The 20,099-nt window shown below is 42.7% G+C and overlaps 1 protein-coding gene across 7 annotated transcripts in view; it reads right to left on the bottom strand.

Moving 5' to 3' along the window:
- Positions 1 to 1,018: 1,018 nt before the first annotated feature.
- Positions 1,019 to 20,099, bottom strand: part of SYTL4 (synaptotagmin like 4) — a 79,525-nt gene continuing 60,444 nt past the window's right edge. For 4 of the 7 annotated variants that reach the window (XM_036840924.1, XM_036840922.1, XM_036840921.1 and 1 more), the window contains 12 exons: positions 17,083 to 17,184; positions 16,528 to 16,603; positions 16,088 to 16,178; positions 15,872 to 15,975; positions 15,267 to 15,359; positions 13,301 to 13,479; positions 12,905 to 13,007; positions 12,214 to 12,375; positions 7,892 to 8,000; positions 5,928 to 6,027; positions 4,963 to 5,171; positions 1,312 to 2,964 (listed from right to left, as the gene is read on the bottom strand). In XM_036840924.1, the coding sequence (XP_036696819.1) occupies positions 2,816 to 2,964; positions 4,963 to 5,171; positions 5,928 to 6,027; positions 7,892 to 8,000; positions 12,214 to 12,375; positions 12,905 to 13,007; positions 13,301 to 13,479; positions 15,267 to 15,359; positions 15,872 to 15,975; positions 16,088 to 16,178; positions 16,528 to 16,603; positions 17,083 to 17,184 (1,477 nt within the window). In that variant the 3' untranslated portion in view covers positions 1,312 to 2,815. Of the gene's footprint in view, positions 2,965 to 4,962; positions 5,172 to 5,927; positions 6,028 to 7,891; positions 8,001 to 12,213; positions 12,376 to 12,904; positions 13,008 to 13,300; positions 13,480 to 15,266; positions 15,360 to 15,871; positions 15,976 to 16,087; positions 16,179 to 16,527; positions 16,604 to 17,082; positions 17,185 to 20,099 lie in introns of all 7 variants that reach the window. The other 3 variants (XM_036840925.1, XM_036840926.1, XM_036840927.1) reach the window with 3 other exon arrangements.

Genomic DNA, 20,099 nt, shown 5'->3' on the forward strand with positions numbered 1-20,099 from the left:
AACACTTCATGTGGCAAAGCCAGGGCACGCCAGAGGGTCAAAGGCCCAAGTGATAACACGAGGAGGCCCACTGCCTCTCAAGCAGAGTTCCCACCTGGGCCTGACTCTCGCATATAAATGCTCCTCTAGCTTAAAAAAATTGAGAAGCTTTTGTTTTGTTTCATTTTATTGAGTAGTCAAGACAAATCAATCTTGCTTTCTTTCCGTCAAGTTTTACGGCTATGAGTAAAGTCGGGATTATGAGTCAGGAAATCCCAACTCCTAAAATAGGGGAAGGAAACAGCAGTGGGATCAGTCTGACAGCCAGACCCAAAGGGGCTAGCCAGACCCGACCCTGTACTACCTGTTTCTGTGTTTCTCTCTCTGCCCCTTCCTGCCCTCAACGCTCCTCCTTTCCCCCCTCCTTCCCTCCCCCTGACCCCTCCCCCCCATACAAGCTATTCCGTCAGTCAGCTGACTAGGTAACATCCAAAGCATTCTGATTGTCCTACCCCGTAAACGAAACTTATTTCTTTGAGATATTTTAGAAGAGAGGAGTCACCCCTTCCTTTGAATCTTGGCCCATGCCTCACAGGAGGCAGCATGGTCCTGTAGAGTCAGACCCTGATTCACTTCCCAACTTTATGCATGATAGTGGGCTTGACTTTCCTCACCTGTAAAAAGGGAAGGTTTCCTACTTCATAAGGTGCTTGGAGAAATGAGGGAAATAATATATGCCTAGCAGAAAGCTTTGTACACAAGAGGCATTCAATATATTTTAATACCCTTTTATACAAGAGGTCAAAAATCACTTGGGCTCTACCTAGAAACCCAGAGCCTTATTTCTGAGATGGTTACTTGGTATCTGGGTTATTTATCTCTCAAAACTAAATAGTGGTAGTAGGAGTGAAGGAAAAGGCCCTACCTCCTAGAGAAAGTGAAGGATCCAGAAAGAAACAGCAGGGGATGTCTTCCCTTCCCTGTGCACTTTTCTGTCCTTCCTGCAGTTGCAGATGTGGGATGGGGGTGGCTACAAAGGTAACGGAGGAGTTTCCCTTGGTACTTTAGAGAGAGAAAGAAAAGTGTTGGCACTTTTAAGATGGGTTCTCATTCTCTCCCTCAATAGCAAACACAGAGGTCAATGGATCAGAGCTCGGCAGAGGTATCAGGCACCAATGTGGGGACAGGGAAATTTTCTTCAAGTGAGCACAGTATGGTTAGGGAAGGGCATTTGTCACTTTGGTTCTTATCCTTCAAGCCACATGAAAAGCAACAACAGTAAGTCAGGACATCAGAGACGAAAGCATCTATAAAACTAACAAATGCAAACGCTTGACAAGGAAGAAAGCTTTATTGAAGCACACACACATTTCAGGGGGTGGAGAACAAAGGAGCAAGTGACAGTCCAGGATCCCAAGTTATGCCTTCCATTACAATATCAATCCACACCGAATAAACCTTTTTAAAACACTCTTCCGTTCACTTCACACATACAACAGAAAACTGCAGTGGCCACCTTCAATCCAGTAGCCTTACAGGAGAGTCCGCTAGCAGCCAACTCTACTGAAAGGGATTTCTTCTCCGGTACAGACTCCTTTTACAAATGACTTTGTGCAGATAAAACTGTGAGAATAAGAAGGTCAGTTTGGGACAGTGAGTTTCAGAAAATGAACCTGAGATCGCTAGACCCTTCTTAGAAAGGTCTCAACCCAGCACACCCAGGTTACATCTAGGTCAACTTTAGGAAACAACAGAAAAAATAGGAACCGAAACCACTTCAAGAAGGAAGTCAGAAAACCTGGAAGATTCTCTGAACACACTCTCTTGGACACCAGCAGTGCCCAGCCTGAAGAAACACTGGACTGGTTTAGACCATACGTGGCCATTCTGGCTGACATAACAGCATGTAGACCCTATTCTGGGTGGTAACATATGGCGGACACAAACGCTAAGAAAAGTGTGGTACGTGAGAGTGAAGACGTCTTGTCTTTCATTAGAGAAATTAGGAGCTCTTTAACAACCGCTGTATCAGTTTAAAATGCAAAGAATTCAGCATGGGCTGGGAGACCACTGAGAAGCCCTTACTGGGCATGCCCATGACCCAGTCCAAAGGCCATTATCTAATTAAAGTGCTCTTCTAAAGCAGCTCTGTTATAAGGGTTCCCCAAAGGTCTAGGGAAGGTGTTCAGAACGGGAAGCAACTTAGACATTTTCTTAGCATTTCCAAGAAAACCATTCGACCCAAGCAAGGTGGAAACTGCTACAAACAAGAAGAGTTAAAAGCCAAGTTCCAGAAATGTGTGAAGGTAGAAATGGAGTTAAAAGCATAAATTGGAGAAGAAAGGATGGACCTACTCACCTCTCTCCCATCTTGTCTTCCACCCCATCTTCTGTAACCCACCCCTGTTTCCCGGAGCCTTGGCCTCAGACCAGGCACACCTTGAAACACACAGACCAGTATGAGTGCCAAAGGCAGCTGGGGCTTCCTGGGGAAGGAGGAACCAGGATAGCAAGACAGGTGATAAAAAGTTGTTTTAAAAGATAAGTTAATTAAATCTCATAAAGATATAAGAAACATGGACTCTGAAAATATATAGTTTATGCACAAATAAAAACATTTTGAAGAGACGCTTATTTTCAAGCCTGCTTTAAAAAGGGATGGAAGTCTACATCACTCTAGCATAATGAGATTTGTAGAAATACACGTTTATACACACACATATATCACACACACACACACATACACACACACTAAATTATAAATCTTCACCCTTGGTTTCTTCGCTTCCTCTGACTTGCCCTAGACAGGGCTGGAGCTGCAGAGAAGGATAGGGGCTCACAAGCCCAGCTTCTGCTTGGCCATCGAGGAACGGAGCTGCAGAGTCCCTTCCGCCCAAGACCCTGGGTACTGTCGCATCTTCTGCCATAGGCTTACTTCTTCCCCAGTCGAGTCCATCCAGTCCACCACTTCCCCATTACTGATCCCTAAGGAGAAACACCAGAGGAGGCTGAACAGGGACCCCATTCCTCAGCCCACTGAGAAATATGGGTTACACATTAAGGGTAGCACCCCATAAAAGACAGTGTGCTATGAAGATGGGCTGATGGGGACAGCGGTCTGAGAATGGCTCCCTGTTGATTTTGCACAGCTATTTCTGTGCTCTTGAGACTCCATCAAGAGACTTCAAGTTGACGAAATGAGACTCGAAACAGCACACGGTAGCTCGAGACTTCTTATTCTAAGGCTGTTACAGCTATAGCCCTTCTGTTATTGCCAACTTGACAAGGGAAGGGAGGGGAGGGGAAGGGAGGGGAGGGGAGGGGAGGGGAGGGAGGGAGGAAGAGAGGGGGGAGAGGGAGGAAGGAAAGAGGGAAGGAAGAAAGGAGGGAGGGAGGGAGGGAGGGAGGGAGGGAGGAAGGAAGGAAGGAAGGAAGCTGAACACCTTTATTTTCTGGCTGTAGACTCCAGGCTTGAAGTTCAGATCATATGGGGCCTCATTTCTATTCTCTTGTATATTCATTCATTCGACAAACATTTATCAAGTGCCTACTGTGTACCAAGTACTCTTCCAGGCTCTGGAGATACAGTAGTGAACAAAGCAGAAAAAGTCCTGCCTGCAGGTAGCTTACATTTGAATAGAGAAGACAGAAAATACACAAGTAAATCAACAAGAGTATTCCAGATAGTGAGGTAAGTGTCATGAAGCAAATAAACAGGGTGATTTGTAGTGCCTAGATCAAGGCCTCGCTTAGATTAAGTGATCTGAGGGCCCCTCTGAGAAGGAGATATATAGTCAGGAGCTGAAGGACTGGAAGGAACCAGCCTTCCCAGACAGAGGGAGCGCTAATTGCAGAGGTTATGAAGTGGGGAGAAGCTTGGTATACTTGGAGAACAGAAAGCAAGTCACTGTGTTTGGAGCATAGTGAGCAAGTAGTACTATATGATGGATCATAAAGGAACAGAGGGTCTAGATACAGGGGCCTATTGGCATGGTGAGAACTTTGGATTGCTTTCTAAGTGTGGTAGGAGCCCCTGAAGGGTTTTAAGTAGGGGACTGACATGAACTGGCTTACATTTGTAAGAACATCATTCTAGATGCTTTGTGTTAAATGCTTTGTATGAATTATTAATATACAAGTAATATTTACAGTCACAGGAATGCAGAGACTGTAGAGAAAGAAAGGAGAATTCAAGACTAAGCCTTGAGAGCACCAATATTTAGAGTTTGGGTAGAGAATGAGGATGTCCCAAAGAAAGAGTGTGGTGTCAAGAGAAGCAAAGTATTTCAAGAAAAAGGGAGTGATCAGCTATGCTAAACAGCATGAAAATTCTAGGATGATGAAAACAAAATTTTGGCATAAGCAGTTACTCAGTGGAGTGGTGGGACAGAAGTCAGATCACAGTGGATTGAAGACTAAAGGAGAGCTGAGGCCATGGAAACCACTCTTTTTAAGAAATCAGAGGGGAGACGTGGGATCAAGGGAAGGTTTGTTTCTGTTTATTAAGACTGGAAATACCAGAGTATATGTACTTTCTCCTCCAATAGGGAGGCAGAGAGAATAAAACTGATCAGACAGGAGAGATAGGAGATTCCAGAAGTAAGGTCACTGAGAAGGAGAGGGTGTGATCTAGAACACTTGGAAAGACCTTGGCCCTTGCTAGGAAGGACCCTTCTTTCATGTAACAGGATGGAAGGTGGAAATCAGAGGTACAGATATATGTAGGTTTTTATATGTTTTTGGTGGGAAGATGATGGCATTCCTGGCAATCAGGGTCCCATTTACCTGTACACATGAAAGTGCAGGAGCTCAGCCTCCCCCCAGCCCTGCACATACTAGGCCCTCAGTAAACACTGGCTGAATGTTAACTGAAAGAAGACAACTCCTAACGTAGTGGAGCTGTGTAGGGAGGGGGATGGGTCTATTCAGAGTGAAATATCTAAGAGGCCTTGGAGACAGTGAGGGTGGGGGAGAGGCTCTCACCAGTGCCAACACCCAGCCTGACCCCGCCCAGGAAGTCATTGCTGGCCAGGGGCTCCCGGTCCCACACAGTCAGTTCCAGGCACATGTGTTGGAGATCTTCCAGCCTCACACCATTGTAGACAAATGTATGGTTGTAGTGGGGATTCAGGGTCTTCTTCATCACAGGAGTTTTACGCTTACTGGCCTTGTTCCTCACGGGAAGGAGGTATCTGGCAGAGGGTGCGGAGGAATCAACAACCTACTCAAAGCTGGCAATATCTATCTAAATTCCCCTTTCCCCTCCCACAGGCCTAGCCCAGGAAGGTGAGTCAACACTCAGATCCGAGGACACACTCTCCCTCCTTTGAATCTGCTGAAGCATAGTTCCTACCACCTCCACTAGATCATTCACCCGATTCAATTCCTTTTACCTGGAGAGAAAATTAATACAATATTATTATGGAGCTATTGTCTATATGCCATCAAAAATGGGTTTTGAATATTTGGTTCCACTTCTATTGGGCAAAGTCCTGTTTAATAAAAACAACAGTAATAAGCATAGGCATAGCCAGACATGATTTGCTAGAGAACTTAAGTCAGTAGGTTGAGCTGTAACTTGGGGAAAGCTGCCATTGCTTAAATATTGTGGGGAACAAAGTCCTGAGTCCCCAGGTCTTGACAGTCAGGGAACAGATTTTTATTCAGGATTAATTAAGGGCATAAATCTACAACAAAGGAAAAGTCAGACCTAACTGTCTACCACCCTCCTTTCTGGAAATCAACACTACAGCCCAGTCCAAACTGAGCTCAGACCAGTGCCAACGTGGTAGTGGAGGTTGCGCCATTACCTAATTTCAGGAACAAGTTGGCTGCTGGAGGTGGCAGGACACACAGGGATAATATCTACAGAGAAATGTTAAATTGGGTTCCTCTCTTAACTCTCATGTCCTGAAACTGGTTAGTTTGGTGCTGGTCCAGGGACTCACCCCTTCACAAAGCTGTCTGAAGTCCCTCCTGATTTGGCGGCCGTCAGATTCTTGGCTTCTTTGATCCACACCTGGAGCTCTCCCCCTTCCCCACCTGTACCTGGAAGGGATGTCAGACATAGTAAGTGAGTTCCGACACCTCCACATTTCTCTCAAGCTTTATCCACATAGCACTTCCTCTCCTTGTTCCTGAAGACAGCAACTTCCATGATAAGTGGACCACACCTGCCTTGTATTCTCAGTACCTAGCACAGTGCCTAACAGCGAGAAATAGGCGCTCAAGTCATAACAATAGCAACAAAGGCTTATTGAAAACTGGCTATGTGCCTGATTCAACATTAAGCATTTATTCCTCAAAACAACCATATGAGATATATACTATCATTCTCCTCATTTTACAGATGAGAAAACTGAGGCACAGAGAAATAAAGTTGCCTGATGTTTGCTGAATGATTGAAAAAAGGGAACTCCTCCACTTGTGTTCTGGATCCCATCCCCACGTCAACAAGACTCATCAGGCATCATCAATTTCAACCCCCACCTCCCATTTTTAATATCTCATTCTCTACTGGTCCCATCCTCTCAGTCTAAATATATGCTAATCTCACCTCTGATTTTTAAACATCCTTTTAAAAGTAAATTTCCCTTCAACCTTATCTCCTTTTCAAGCTGTCCTCCCTGGCTCTCCTTTCTTTCACCATCAATTATCCTGGAAAAAAAGACTCCACACTCACCGCCTCTACTTCTTTGCCTCATTCACTCAACCTAGTTTCTAGGGAAATCTGGCCTCTGCTTTCACTGATCCACTGAAAATGTAATCTAATGCCGATGAGCTGTGTCTTCTCATTGGGCCCGACATGCCAGTGGTATTTCAATACTGTTGACAACCCCCGCTCCCTTCTTCAAGCTCTCTCCCAGCATTGCTCTCCCCTGATAAGCCTCCACTTCACTGGCTTCTCTTCCCATCTTCATTCTTTAAAGTGTTCCCTCTGGTTCTATCCTTGCCTCTCTTCTCTAGTTATCCTGCACACCCTCCTTGGGGATCTCACTGACTTCCCCAAATCCTATACATTAGACTTTGCTGCGGGTAACTTTTTAAGAACTTGGCTTCCCGTTGCCAAAGTGTCAAGTTCAACTCCTTACCATTACATTCATGGCCCTTTTCAGCTAGGCTGCAGCCTCATCAACAATTCCAGCCCCACTTCCACATCTATATACCATAACTCCAGCCCCACTCAACTAAGAAGTTCACTGCCTCACACTCACATACAACCCCCCCATTTACCATGCCTTTTTCAAACCTTTGCTCATGCTATCGCCTCTTCTGGAAATGCTCTTCTCACCCCATCCTCTTCCTTTTCTGCCTAGTAAAGTCTTAAGTCCAGTATCATCATTACTTCCTCTTTAAAACTCTCCCAAATATAACCAGACAGAATTCATTACTCCCTTATCTGTGTTCTTTTAGCAGATGACTGTCTTTCTTTCTAAAATAAACTGTGCAAGGGAGGGCAAATATCGTGTCTTATTCACCTACATATCCACATTCACTAGCACAATGCCTGGTGTGTTGATTTATCCTTGCTCAGCCTTCAACTTTCTGTCTCTTATACTTATACACCACCCTTTCCAACCACCCTCTCTCGGTCCTGAAGTTTCTGTTCTGTTCTGACCTCTTAGTAGCCTGTCAGAGCTGGACCAAGACCAAGTTAGTTTAATGGCATCAAAAACAAAACAAAACAACAACATAAAAACAAAAACAAAAAAGGGAATCCAACTCTTAAGGCATTCCCTTCTGGTTGCAAAGCAGAAATGGCTTACTTAGTAAAGGAATCTTCCCTAGAAAATGATCCAGTGTGCATCGTAATCTGGTCTCTCCAATAGCGCTAGCCACTAGCCAGCACCACCTCGCACAGATCTTGTGCAGAAAACTAAGAGCTAAATCCAGGGCCCCAAAGAAAACTCACTCTTTTTCCGGTCACCTCCAACAGGGAGTTTGGAGGCTGGGATGTATTTCAATGAAACCACCAACTCGCCTTTGTGTGATGGCAAGCCAGTCGAGGACTCAGCACTGATCTGAAACACAGGGAAACCCAATAGGTCAAGCTGGGCTGTTCAGGAGTTGTTGAGACCTCTCGCTGAGGAGATTCTAAAATTACCCCCAAGAACAGTTTCACAGCATAAAAGGATCCTTCTCCTTATGAATACCATCCACGATCCCTAGGCCATGGCAGCCACAGGATTCTAAGGCAGTTTCTTCCGAAGGAGCTGCAGAAGAACTAACAAAGAGTCTTCTGCAATGCCTACTATTTTGCTACTTTGGGGATACCACTACTAGATTCCAAATACCCTCAAAGGTCTGCCAGCAAGGTTGCCATACAAACTGACAGGGGACTGACACCATGACGAAGAATCTTGTTACCAACATTGTTAGTGATAGCCCCAAAGTGGAAACAACCTAAATGTCAATCAGTACAGGAAAGGTTAAATGAGTGATTTTAATGCCATCGTATGGCATATGGCGTGCAATCATCAAAAAGGATGCAGTGAATCTCTACATACTGACATAGAAAGATATCCAAGGGCTTCCCTGGTGGCGCAGTGGTTGAGAATCTGCCTGCCAATGCAGGGGACACGGGTTCGAGCCCTGGTCTGGGAAGATCCCACATGCCGCGGAGCAACTAGGCCCGTGAGCCACAACTACTGAGCCTGCGCGTCTGGAGCCTGTGCTCCGCAACAAGAGAGGCCACGATAGTGAGAGGCTCGTGCACCGCGATGAAGAGTGGCCCCCGCTTGCTGCAACTAGAGAAAGCCCTCACACAGAAACGAAGACCCAACACAGCCAAAAATAAATAAGTAAATAAATAAATAAATAAAATTTAAAAAAAAAAGATATCCAAGATGTACTGTTACGTCAACAAGGCAAGATGCAGAAAAAGCATATAATTATATTAAAATATATTCATATTTGTATATGTGAATATATATGTATGTAAATAATGATTATTATCATTATCACTCATATAGTACTTACTATGTATCAGGTACTGTTATAGTATATAACTATATATTTAATTATATCATTTTGTTTAATCCTCAAGATAGTCCCTATGACATGAGTACAATTATCCCCATTTTACAGATTATGAAACAGAGGAACAGAGAAGTTAAGTAACTTGCCCAAGGTCACCCAGTAATTGGCAGAGCCAGGATTCAAATTCAGACAGACTGGTTCCAGAATCCATGTTTTTAAGCACTATACTACACTGCATAGAAAGACCCAGAAGCATACAGACATAATTAACACCTGTATCTTCTAAGAAGGGGAGTAGAATGGGGAAAGGAAAGAGGGCTTTCACTTTTTACTCTGTCTATATCTATAGTGTCTTTTTAATGAGAATGGCATGTATCACTTGTATGATTTTCAAAGATAAAAAGTCTTTTTTAAAAGAGAGCTTGCAAAGATTTGAGGGCTAGGTGAAACTCTGTTACAAGGATTTGAATATGCCACAGTTTTTAATTTTACATTTGTTTAGGTTACTTCTGATTAATGACTGCCTCTACCACTAGAATCTAAATGCCAGGAGGACAGGAATCAAGCCTTTTTGTTGTTGTTCATCCTAGTATGCCCAACACTTAGCAATGTACCTGGCACATAGTAGGTGCTCCACAAATATTTCCTGAATGAATGCAAGAGTGAATGAGTGGATATCTGGGATGAGCAGCAAGTGGCCGTGGGCAGCAGGACTGCTTCACTCTACTGGCTCTCTCAGCGTGGCTCTGTCCCTTATGCCTTGGTACCCAGAGCATGAGCTGGTGCAGATCAGAGGTGCTCCTTCACTGCCCGTGTTCACCGGGGCTCCTCTAACCTAAGGCCTCAACTCTGAGCATGGCAATGCAAGGAAGGTATAATCCCCACTGGTTTGGAAAAATATACCACATACCCAGAATGCACGGAAGTGTAGTGTATGGGAGAGACACAAAAGAATAGGGAGGTGGATGCCAGGAAGAGAAAACTGAATGGGAGCAAACGGATCACTAGGGCAAAAAAAGAAAAATCAGAGACAATAAATGTAGAATGTTTTCAGTTAAAATAGATATGTAATACTGGAGTGGTCTTTTTGTTGTTTATAAAATGTCTACACAATTTATTAGTCTCTAGATTGTGAACTTCAGTGGACTCCTAAAAATTGGAGTTTAGCCTTAGCTGGAAATTGGCATAATTGGCGTATTTGTTTCAGTAGCATATTTTCATTCTGGCTCAAAATAATTGCAAAGAGCAAACAGCTCCAATTCAGTGCAGGTTTTTCTTTTTATGTAAGACATTTTTTATTGGCAGTAGTTCATGATGGCTTACAGTGACATTTCCAATATAATTATATCAACTGTAGGCCCCAGAGAGAATATCTTACATGCCAAATGCTTCAGAAATTCTAAATTTCTAATAATATGCTATAGTTTGGTGATAACTGCTTTCCTAGGGACATTTTTAATATTGTTACTATTTTTTGGAGGGCAGTAGCTATCAAAATACTGGATGTACATTTCCTTTGACTCAGCAATTTCACCACCAGAAATTTCTCCTACAGTTACACTCACAAAAGAAGGCCAAGATATATTATAGCATAGTTTTAACAGCAAAAAAAGAGGCAAACAATTTAAATACCCATTGGTGGGGGGATTGTAAATAAATTATAATATAGGTACATGAAGAATACTATCCAGCAGTTAAAATGAGATAAATCTGTAAGTGATGGCATAGAAAAATGTCCATGGTAAATGACAAATTGTTAAATGAGAAATCAAGATATATATACACAATGATAAGAGCCCATTTGTGTAAAAAGGAAAAATGTAAATCCATATGTATATATCTGTGCTGCTTAATACAAAATTTCTATAAAGATATCCAAGTAGTTGATAACAGTAGTATTTCTAGGGGATGGAAATAACCTACTTTTCTTTTTATACACTTCCATGTTGTTTTAATTTTGAATCGTGCACATAAATCCTTTTATTCTTAATGTTCTTGATAAGCAATATATGTAGACCTGATAAAAAGTTCAAACGTTATAAAAGGGCATATAGAGAAAACTAAACCCTCCCACCTCAGTCTCTCTTCCTAGAGGCAGCCACTACTACTAGTTTCATGTCCATCTTTCCAAAGGCATTCTATGTAACATGTACTATTTTTAGCATTGAAAATGCTAGTGTAAAAAAAGTTTTACAGAAGAACCTTGACATTGAACAGTTCTGATAATCAAGAAGTCCTAACTCTGTTTTAGCATTTCATCTTAACCAGAGTGACAGTAACCTATTGAATGTCTTTTATGTGCCAGGCACTGATTGGTACTCTGTATATGATCCTGCAGAAGGGGAATATTATTATCATTTCCATTTTATAAGTGAAGGAACTAAGGCCCACAGAAGTTAGGTGACTTACCTAAGTTACTTTTTCTTCTTTTTCTTAAATATTTATTTATTTATTTAGGCTGCACTGGGTCTTAGTTGTGGCACTCGGGATCTTCACTGCGGCATGTGGGATCTTTTAGTTGTGGCATGCAGGCTCATAGTTGCGGCATGCGGACTCTTAGTTGCAGCAGGTAACCTCTTAGTTGCGGCATGCATGTGGGATCTCGTTCCCCGACCAGGATCGAACCCAGGCCCCATGAATTGGGAGCGTGGAGTCTTACCCACTGGACCACCAGGGAAGTCCTGTAAGTTACCTTTAAGTTAGGTGATTTACCTAGCTGGTAAATCACAGGGCCTGGATTCAAATCCAGGTCTGCACTCAGATCCCAGGTACTATTATGCACACTGCCACACTCTCACCCGAGATGTCATCTCCAAAGTAAAACTGTCCCTGACTTGTGTGACCAAGAGCACAGCAATTGGAACTCGGTGAATTGCTTTACTTCCCACTTCTTTAGTGAAAAGGGTAGTTTGGAAAACCAGTGCAGATTAGGATACACCCAAAAAGTTAGCTTGGAGAAGAGGCACAAGTTAGGATGTTAGGATACGCCCAGACTCTGGAAGATCAGGAGGCAAAGCTTGGCACACATATGAAAGACTTCAAAGGAAAACCATGGCTTCATCTTCGTCTGGCCTACACAGAAGAGATTACTCACACTTGCCATCCAAGTGCATCTGAAATTACTGTTAAACTCAGTAACCCCAGCAGGGTGCGCTAGAACTCCACAGACTGCATTCAAAACTGTCCCAGCAGAAGTCACTGCAGGCAATTCTACCTCAGATCCAAACTCTGTAAGGAGTTGTTAAAGCAGACTACCTTTCCATGTAAAGGGAGGCAATGATCCAGTTTTTTATCAAGCTTCCAGGAATCCATCTGGACCTCTGCCTCTCCAAGGAAAGTGTTTCTGCCAAAACGACCATGATGCCAAACCGAGAACTGCAAAGTCCTCTGGGCCAGGAGAGATTCTGGGATCTCATACTGTGAAAGGAAAGGAGAGGCCCAAGATGATTAGTTCACGGTAATTCCTCAGAAAAAGATTACTCCAAAATCTGAGCAACCATACTCAAAGTCCATAGTCCTGAATATCAAATCACTTTAGTCCCTAAACACTTTGAGTTTCCTCCCTCAAAGCCTCCACTTACCCCGTTTCACAAAAACCTACCATATTCCATCGGAGGACCTGGAATATGAATTTTTCCTTCAGTGGGTGAGAGAACACTGGAATATTCAAAAAGAACTGCCAGGGAGACTCCTGATCGCAAATGACTCTTTAAAATGAGATTTGTGGCCATGTGGACCTCCAACTTCACAATAATCCAAGCAAGTCAGATCAGCTTTGTCCTCTTCTCTGGGAGGTCAGGACGTGAAGAGATGCCCATAGTATACCCTCAAACACAGACATGGCCACTGAAAACCATGTCGACCACCCACGTAGCAGAGGAATAGCTACAGCTTAGCACACAAGACAGAACAAATTCTCATACCCTCTCGGGCTCTAGATACTTACTTTGAGGATCTCATCATATAGCGGATTAATGGTGTCCCGCTTGATGCCGGTTTTTCTTTTTCCTTGGCGGGATTTGTCAGGCAGAAGATAAGTCTTCACGTATCTAAAAACCAAGGAGAATACTAAGTAATTTGCTGTCTTTTTGGAAGCCCATTCCTTACTTTCTTCCTCTCCATATACATATGCCATGATGAAATGAAAATGTCACATCGAGCCCTCTTAGACCTGCCATTCTTGCATTTTCCCAATCCTGGTCCCTTTCCCACATCTCCCCTAACTACTCTCAATCACACCTCCCTGTCTGCCCAGGAAGTGAGAGCCTCGGTTCAAGGGTGCCCAGAGAGATGCTGGGGTCTGATCATCTCCAAGCACCGCTCAGGGTCCAGAAGCACTCACGGGTTCGAGCGCTTCTTGGCTTCGTCAGCATAGGCCAGATGGTGGCACTCCTTCACGTGAATGACCAGAGCCTGTGTTTGCTGCTCATACTTCAGGGAAAAGGCAATCTTGCCAGTCACAAAGATGTTCCCGAAATCGCCAGCTTCGCTATAAATGCTCATCATGCTGCCAATCGTACTCTGAAGATAAAGCACCCACATGGCAGATGGTAACTAGACTTACCATGGTGATCGTTTTGAAATTTACAGAAATATCGAATCATTATGTTGTGTAACAGGAACTAACATAGTGTTGTAGGTCAATTATACTTCAAACACAAACAAACAAACAAAACTCAGAAAAAGAGATCAGATTTGTGGTTATAAGAGGCAAGGGGTCAAGGGAGAAGGAATTGTATGAAAGTGGTCAAAAGGTATGAACTTCCAGTTATAGGATAAATAAGTACTAGGGATATAATGTGTAACATGATAAATATAATTATCACTGCTGTGTGTTATACATGAAAGTTGTTAAGAGACTAAATACTAAGAGTCCTCATCACAAGGAAAAAATTTTTTTTCTATTTCTTTAATTTTGTATCTATATAAGATGATGGATGTTCACTAAACTTACTGCAGTAACCTTTTCATGACGTATGTAAGTCACATCATTATGCTGTATACCTTAAACTTATACAGTGCTGTATGTCAGTTATATCTCCGTAAAACTGGAAGAAAAAAACAAACAGGGACTTCCCTGGTGGTCCAGTGGTTAAGACTCTGTGCTTTCAATGCAGAGGGCACGGGTTCAATCCCTGGTGGGAGAACTAAGATCCTATATGCCGTGTGGCGTGGCAAAAAACAAAACAAAAAACCAACCAAACAAAAAAAGATAAAGCACCCACAAACATCTGGCGAAGGCACACTCCCTCTGCCACACTGCTAACATTTTCCCTCATGAGAAAGCCATAGTCACTGAAGAAAACAAAAGCCTCCTGCAACCAACCAGCCAGTACTGCCAGTCGTCTTGTACCCAGAGTATAAGAGACAGCTAAGAGCACACGCACAACTGCTCAGGTTCATCAATCAGCTCATGGCTCACCTAGGCTCCGAGCTGCTCTTCTCCCCTCTTTTTACACATTTTATTGTTAATTTTCAACTGCCCCAGAAGGTGGGCAAGGAGTAGAGGCAAGACGCAGCTCAGTCCGATTTTGGTGTGTGTTATATATGCTACAATGCTGGCTAGAAGGGGTCAGTTACTAATTAAAACAAGGGGCCTTAATTATTTGTGGGTTTCTTTTATCCACCTTATGTCTCTCAAGACCTATAGAGAAAAGTGATTGCATCAGAATTGGGGGGAAAACCCCAACAGAGGTGAAAAGATACCTTCCTCTCAGGTAATAATTGACTCTGCAAGCCCACCGTTCTCTTCCTATGTGTGAGTGGGACCATCTAATCACCCTGCTTTCTGATTCTGTTTCCCCTAAACATCAATCTTCACACTTATGACAGAACTAGGCCCTGATTCTTAAATGTCCCTTTAACTTCATGATTCTGATTGATGCTGTTGTTCCTCAATCATATCCTGATGCCAATTAACCCTGTCAAGGCCCTTCTCATGGCACTCACTGCCCTTGAATGTGAGACTTGGTACGTGCTCTGATGAAGAAACCTGATCTTGTTCACTTCATGGCCTGGGTACCTTTTTAAGGGAGAAGTTATGGGTTACTGTTCACAAAGCTATGATGAACATCTCTAGCTCTAACTACCTGATGTAAGAATCTCCAGGGCAGAGGCTGAGAAAGCCACCTAACTGTGCACTAAGCAACTATGGTCTAAACTGAGGAAAGGAACAAACAAATGCATCTCACTTACCTAGAAAGAGTGACTAGGAGAACTTCCCCAGGTCCTGATCCTGCTCTAGGGAGGCACTTCCATCCTTCCTGGTATCCCAACATGTCCATAGCCACAGAACTAATAGAACTTACCATGGAAGAGCCACTTCGCATGCTGCTTCTGGCTAGCTTCTGACGATGCAACTTCACCAGGTGGTCAATGTCTTCTTCTTCCTCTTCCTCTTCCTTGAAAAATAAATATAGATTCAGAGTTAATAAAAATAAGAAAAAGTTCAAAGACGAATATCCTTCCTTTAGTAGGGGCCATAATTGTTGATAAGCTCTGAGGTGTCATATGCACACGTACATACTTATCTTTATGTTTCCCCATTTCAGGCTTCCAAACTATATTCCAACTACCCTTCTCAAATCAAAAAATAATAAGATAAGAATATCTCTTTCTCATTTGACTGCCCCAACCCAGCCATCTCTTTACATTATATTCAAGATAAGTATTTATTTGAGCCCCCAACCATATATCAAGCAATGTTTAGAAAATAAAAGAGACAGTGAAAGATAGTCTTTTTCTTTAAGAAATTCAGCAACCAGATTTACTTTAGAAATTGAGAGGGAAATCAAGATTCATGCTACCTTTTCCTAAAGAATTAAACAGGCGAATTGAGAGTATCAGGCAGTAAAGTCAACTTTAGATATATAAAATTTCATATAGTGACCAAGTGAAATACAAGGGTACTTACCATATCCACACTGAGACCTGGGACAGATTTGCTTCTGTCTCCCAAGGAGCCACTTTCATGCCCCACATCTTCCGGGCGAAGATCAATCACAGATTTAGTGTACTCTGAGTGGAAGGCCGAAAACCAAATCAAAAGAAACCTACTCTTCTCCGTACGAATAACCCACCAAGTACTCAGAACTTCAATCTCAAAAGGCCATGAAGGGAAACCAGCTACCTGAAGGCCTGAGGATTTTTCTGGTGTTCTTCTTGAATATCATTTCACCCTCATCCACAGATACTACATTTTGACCCCCAGGCTGAGCTTCCTAGGAAGAGATGAGGGCAAGGAAATGGAAAAAGACAGTTGAGTAGGTGGAAGAGTGAAGTAAGGAAGAAGGCTCAGATTTTCACTAAACTATGACAAACTTAAAGGAAAGATTAATTTAATCTTAGGACTTTAACTTAATCCTAGGAAATTGTACGAAACCTATTTTCTCACATGTTTCAACCAAAACCTTAGAAAACGCTCCCAAGGGAATCTGAACTAAAATTTGTTTGTTTGAACTCTTGATTTAAATTCTTCCTGAGGAAGGGAAAAGAAAGAGAGAGAGACATACATAGACAAAGACAGACAAAAGAGAGACAGAGATAGACCAACCAATAAATAAAGCTTACCTTTTCTACTTGAGATTTGGGGGTAGACATCTTCTTCCATTCTGGAAAGAGGCCAGATTTATCCAGAGAGTCTCTCCTGGAGGCAGATACAGAAGCTATAATAAAATCACCTTCTCCCCTTCCCCTCTGTCTAGGGACCCAAGCTCTATGGATAGAGAGCTACTGGCTTGAGGCCACTGCAGTAACCAAATCCAGAAGGTAAACTTCACATCTGATTTACTTTGAAGGAATGCAGACGATTAGATAAGCAACTCTGTACAAACACAAATGCTCACACCCCCATGCCTAAGGGATAGCAGCATCCGTTGCTGCTGGTCCAGGAAGAATCCTCCAAGGTGCAGCCTGTGGAAGTTCGCATGCTCCAGAAGGCTGTGCTCAGAGCCAACAGTAGAAGTGCTACTGGAAGACTTGCGGCAACGTCAGAGAAAATACTTCATTCGCCTTGCCGAGGACAGAAGTCAGGAACACTGAAGGCAGCGGATTCCCGCACCCTGGTGCTAGAGAACAAAATGGGAGCTCGGCTGAGCAGAGCAGCAGGGACTGGGGGCATCTCACCTGGACGTGCTATCCGAGTCAGCCATGTAGCTATCCAGACTCTCACTCTCAGCCTCCAGAGCACTCTTTCCACTTTTCAGCTTGGGGACTTCAAATGGCACACTAGAATAAAAACCAAGAGCCAACACATAAAGGAAGTGGGCTCTCTTGCCGGGAGGCAGGCTTCCTTCCTACCTTTCACAGTGGTAGACTAAGTGATCTTTCTAAGAGCCGAGTATGCTTTTAAAACTGCCCAGTGGTTCCCCATTGCTCTTGGGATTGAGTTCAAACTCCTTAGCATGGCAAGAAGATCCTTATGAGTTGACCCCTGCTCACGTCTGCAGACTCATCTTTCACCCTCCACCTCTCCTTATACTTTACATTCCAGAATGATGAAGCTCTTTTGGTTCCCTGAATGTGCCAACGCTCTTCTTCTTCCCTCTTTTCTCTGCCTGGGATGGCCACAATGGCCATTTTTCTTGTTTACTTGAAACTTCTGGCTAAATCTATTGCTTCTTCTGGTCTCTCCTTATATGTCAGTTCCTGCAGATCTCTCTGACCATGCCCCCACCCCAAGTCTGGATTAGTAACCTTCCTATATGCTCGTAAAGCACCCTGATGCCTTGGTAGCAGTCATCATATGCGTAACTTTTTATGTCTTTTACATAAATTATTTAATTTGTTCAATAATTTAAACAAATGATTTGTTTAATGTCTTTCTCCTCCATTAGAGTAAGTTCCAGGAGATCACTGACCACATATTTTGTTCACTGCTGCACTCCCAATGCCTAGAAGAAAGACAAGCATAGAGTGGGCACTCAATTATTTTTTGACTGAATTTTTGACTAAATGCCCTCAGTGGGGCATAAAGTGTATACATAAATAAGCAGTATGCTTTGAAGATATTATTCAGAAGACCCGAATTCCTTTTCAGCTTAATGAAGGATGACCCTGGGCACTCAAAACAGCAGTCCTCATCTCTAAAGGGAAGGACACAATTCCTGGACCCCTTACCTCAAGGAATTTGTGAGAACAAGAAAAGGAAAAAAAAATCATTCTTCCTGAAGTGTCTCTTTGTTGGTCTCTCCTCACCTCCTAGACCTCTAATCTTTGGATTGTGTCCAGACTTATTCCTTGGGCTGCTTCTCTTCACTATCTAGAATTATCCCTAAATGATCTCATCTAGTCTCATGGCTTTAAATATGCTCTATAAACTAACAATTCCCAAATTTCTCTCTTACTCAAACGCCAGACTTCTATTTCCAACATCCTACTTGACATCTCTGCTGGGATGTCTCAAACACAGCAAGTCCAAAATTAAAGCCCTAATCCTCCCCCAAACCTGCTCTTCCCTCAATTTCATCAAATGGCAACTCTGTCCTTTCATTTCTCAGGTCAAAAATCTTAAGAATCACCCTTGACTCCGCTCGTTCTCTCAAAATACATATCCAATGTGTTAGCAAATCCTCTTGGCTCTATCTTCAAAGTATATCTAGAATATGACTAGTTCTCTCCCCCTCCACTGCCATTACTCTGGTCTAAACCACCATCACCTAGCTCCTGGATGGTTGCAGTAGCCTCTTAACTGAACTCCCTACTTCTGCCCTTGTCCTCATACAATCTATCCTCAACACAGCAGCCAAAATGAGTTTTTAAAATATAAGTCCAGGGAATTCCCTGGTGGTCCAGTGGTTAGGACTCTGCACTTCCACTGCCGGGGGCTTGGGTTCAATCCCTGGTCAGGCAACTAAGATCCTGCAAGCCTCGCGATGCAGCCAAACATCCATCAATCAATCAATCATTTATATATATATATATATATATATATATATATATATATATATATATATATATCCCCAATACAGAATTACCACACAACCCAGCAATTCCACTCATAGGTATCTACCCAAGAGAACTGAAAACACGTGTCCACACAAAAACTTGTACACAAATGTTCATAGCAGCATTATTCACAATAGCTAACAGGTGGAAATAGTCCAAATGTCCATCAACAGATGAACAGATAAAGGAAATGTGGTACAGCCATATAATGAAATATTATTGATAATAAAAAGGAATGAAGTTCTGACACATGCTACAACATGGATGAACCTTGAAAATATTGTGCTAAGTAAAATGCCAAACACAAATGGCCACATTCTGTATGATTCCATTTACAGGAAATGTCCAGAATAGGCAAATCCATAGAGACAGAAAGCAGATTAGGGGCTGAGGGAAATGGAGACTGACTGCTTAATGGGCACGGGGCTTCTTTTTGGAGTGATGAAAATGTTCTGAAATTAGACAGTGGTGATGGTTGCACAACATTCTGAAAGTATTAAAAGTTACTGAATTGTATACTTTAAAACTGTTAAAATGATTAATCTCATGTTATGTAAATTTTACCCCAATTTAAAAAAAGAAAAAATAATATCCTGTCACTCAGAGCCCTCCTTCTCACTCGGAGTAAAAGACAGAGTCCTTACAAGTGCCAACAATATCTTACATGATCTGCTTCTCACCTCACCTCTGTCTTTATCCCCTACCCTCCCCACTTGCTCACCAGTTCCAGATGACTCACACGTGCCAAACACAAACTCACCTTAGGGCCTTTATACCTGCTGCTTTCTCTGCCTAGAAGGTATCTCTTTCCCCCAGATACTCTAAGGGTTTGTGCCTCTTTGCTTCCTGTCTTCTCTCAAATGTCATCTTATTATTAAGACTTTTCCCCTGCTGGCCTAGATAAAACAGCTTATATACACATATGCTTTCCTGACACTCCCTCCCTTTAATCTACTTCATTTTTCTCCATAGCACTTGTCAACATCTGATATACAATATATTTACTTGATTATTCCCTTATTGTCTGTGCCCCCCACTCCCAAATTTAAGCTCCTCAAGCAAGGGACTTTGTTGTCTTCACCAGTGTATCCCACTGCCTAAAACAGTGCCTGGAAAATAGTAGGCATTCATAGACATTTGTCAAACAAATGAAGGAACTAATAACAAATGAGCAAAGAATGAAGTAACCAAAATGT

The sequence above is a fragment of the Balaenoptera musculus genome, chromosome X (genome assembly GCF_009873245.2).
Source record: "Balaenoptera musculus isolate JJ_BM4_2016_0621 chromosome X, mBalMus1.pri.v3, whole genome shotgun sequence".
NCBI classification, from domain to species: Eukaryota; Metazoa; Chordata; class Mammalia; order Artiodactyla; family Balaenopteridae; genus Balaenoptera; species Balaenoptera musculus.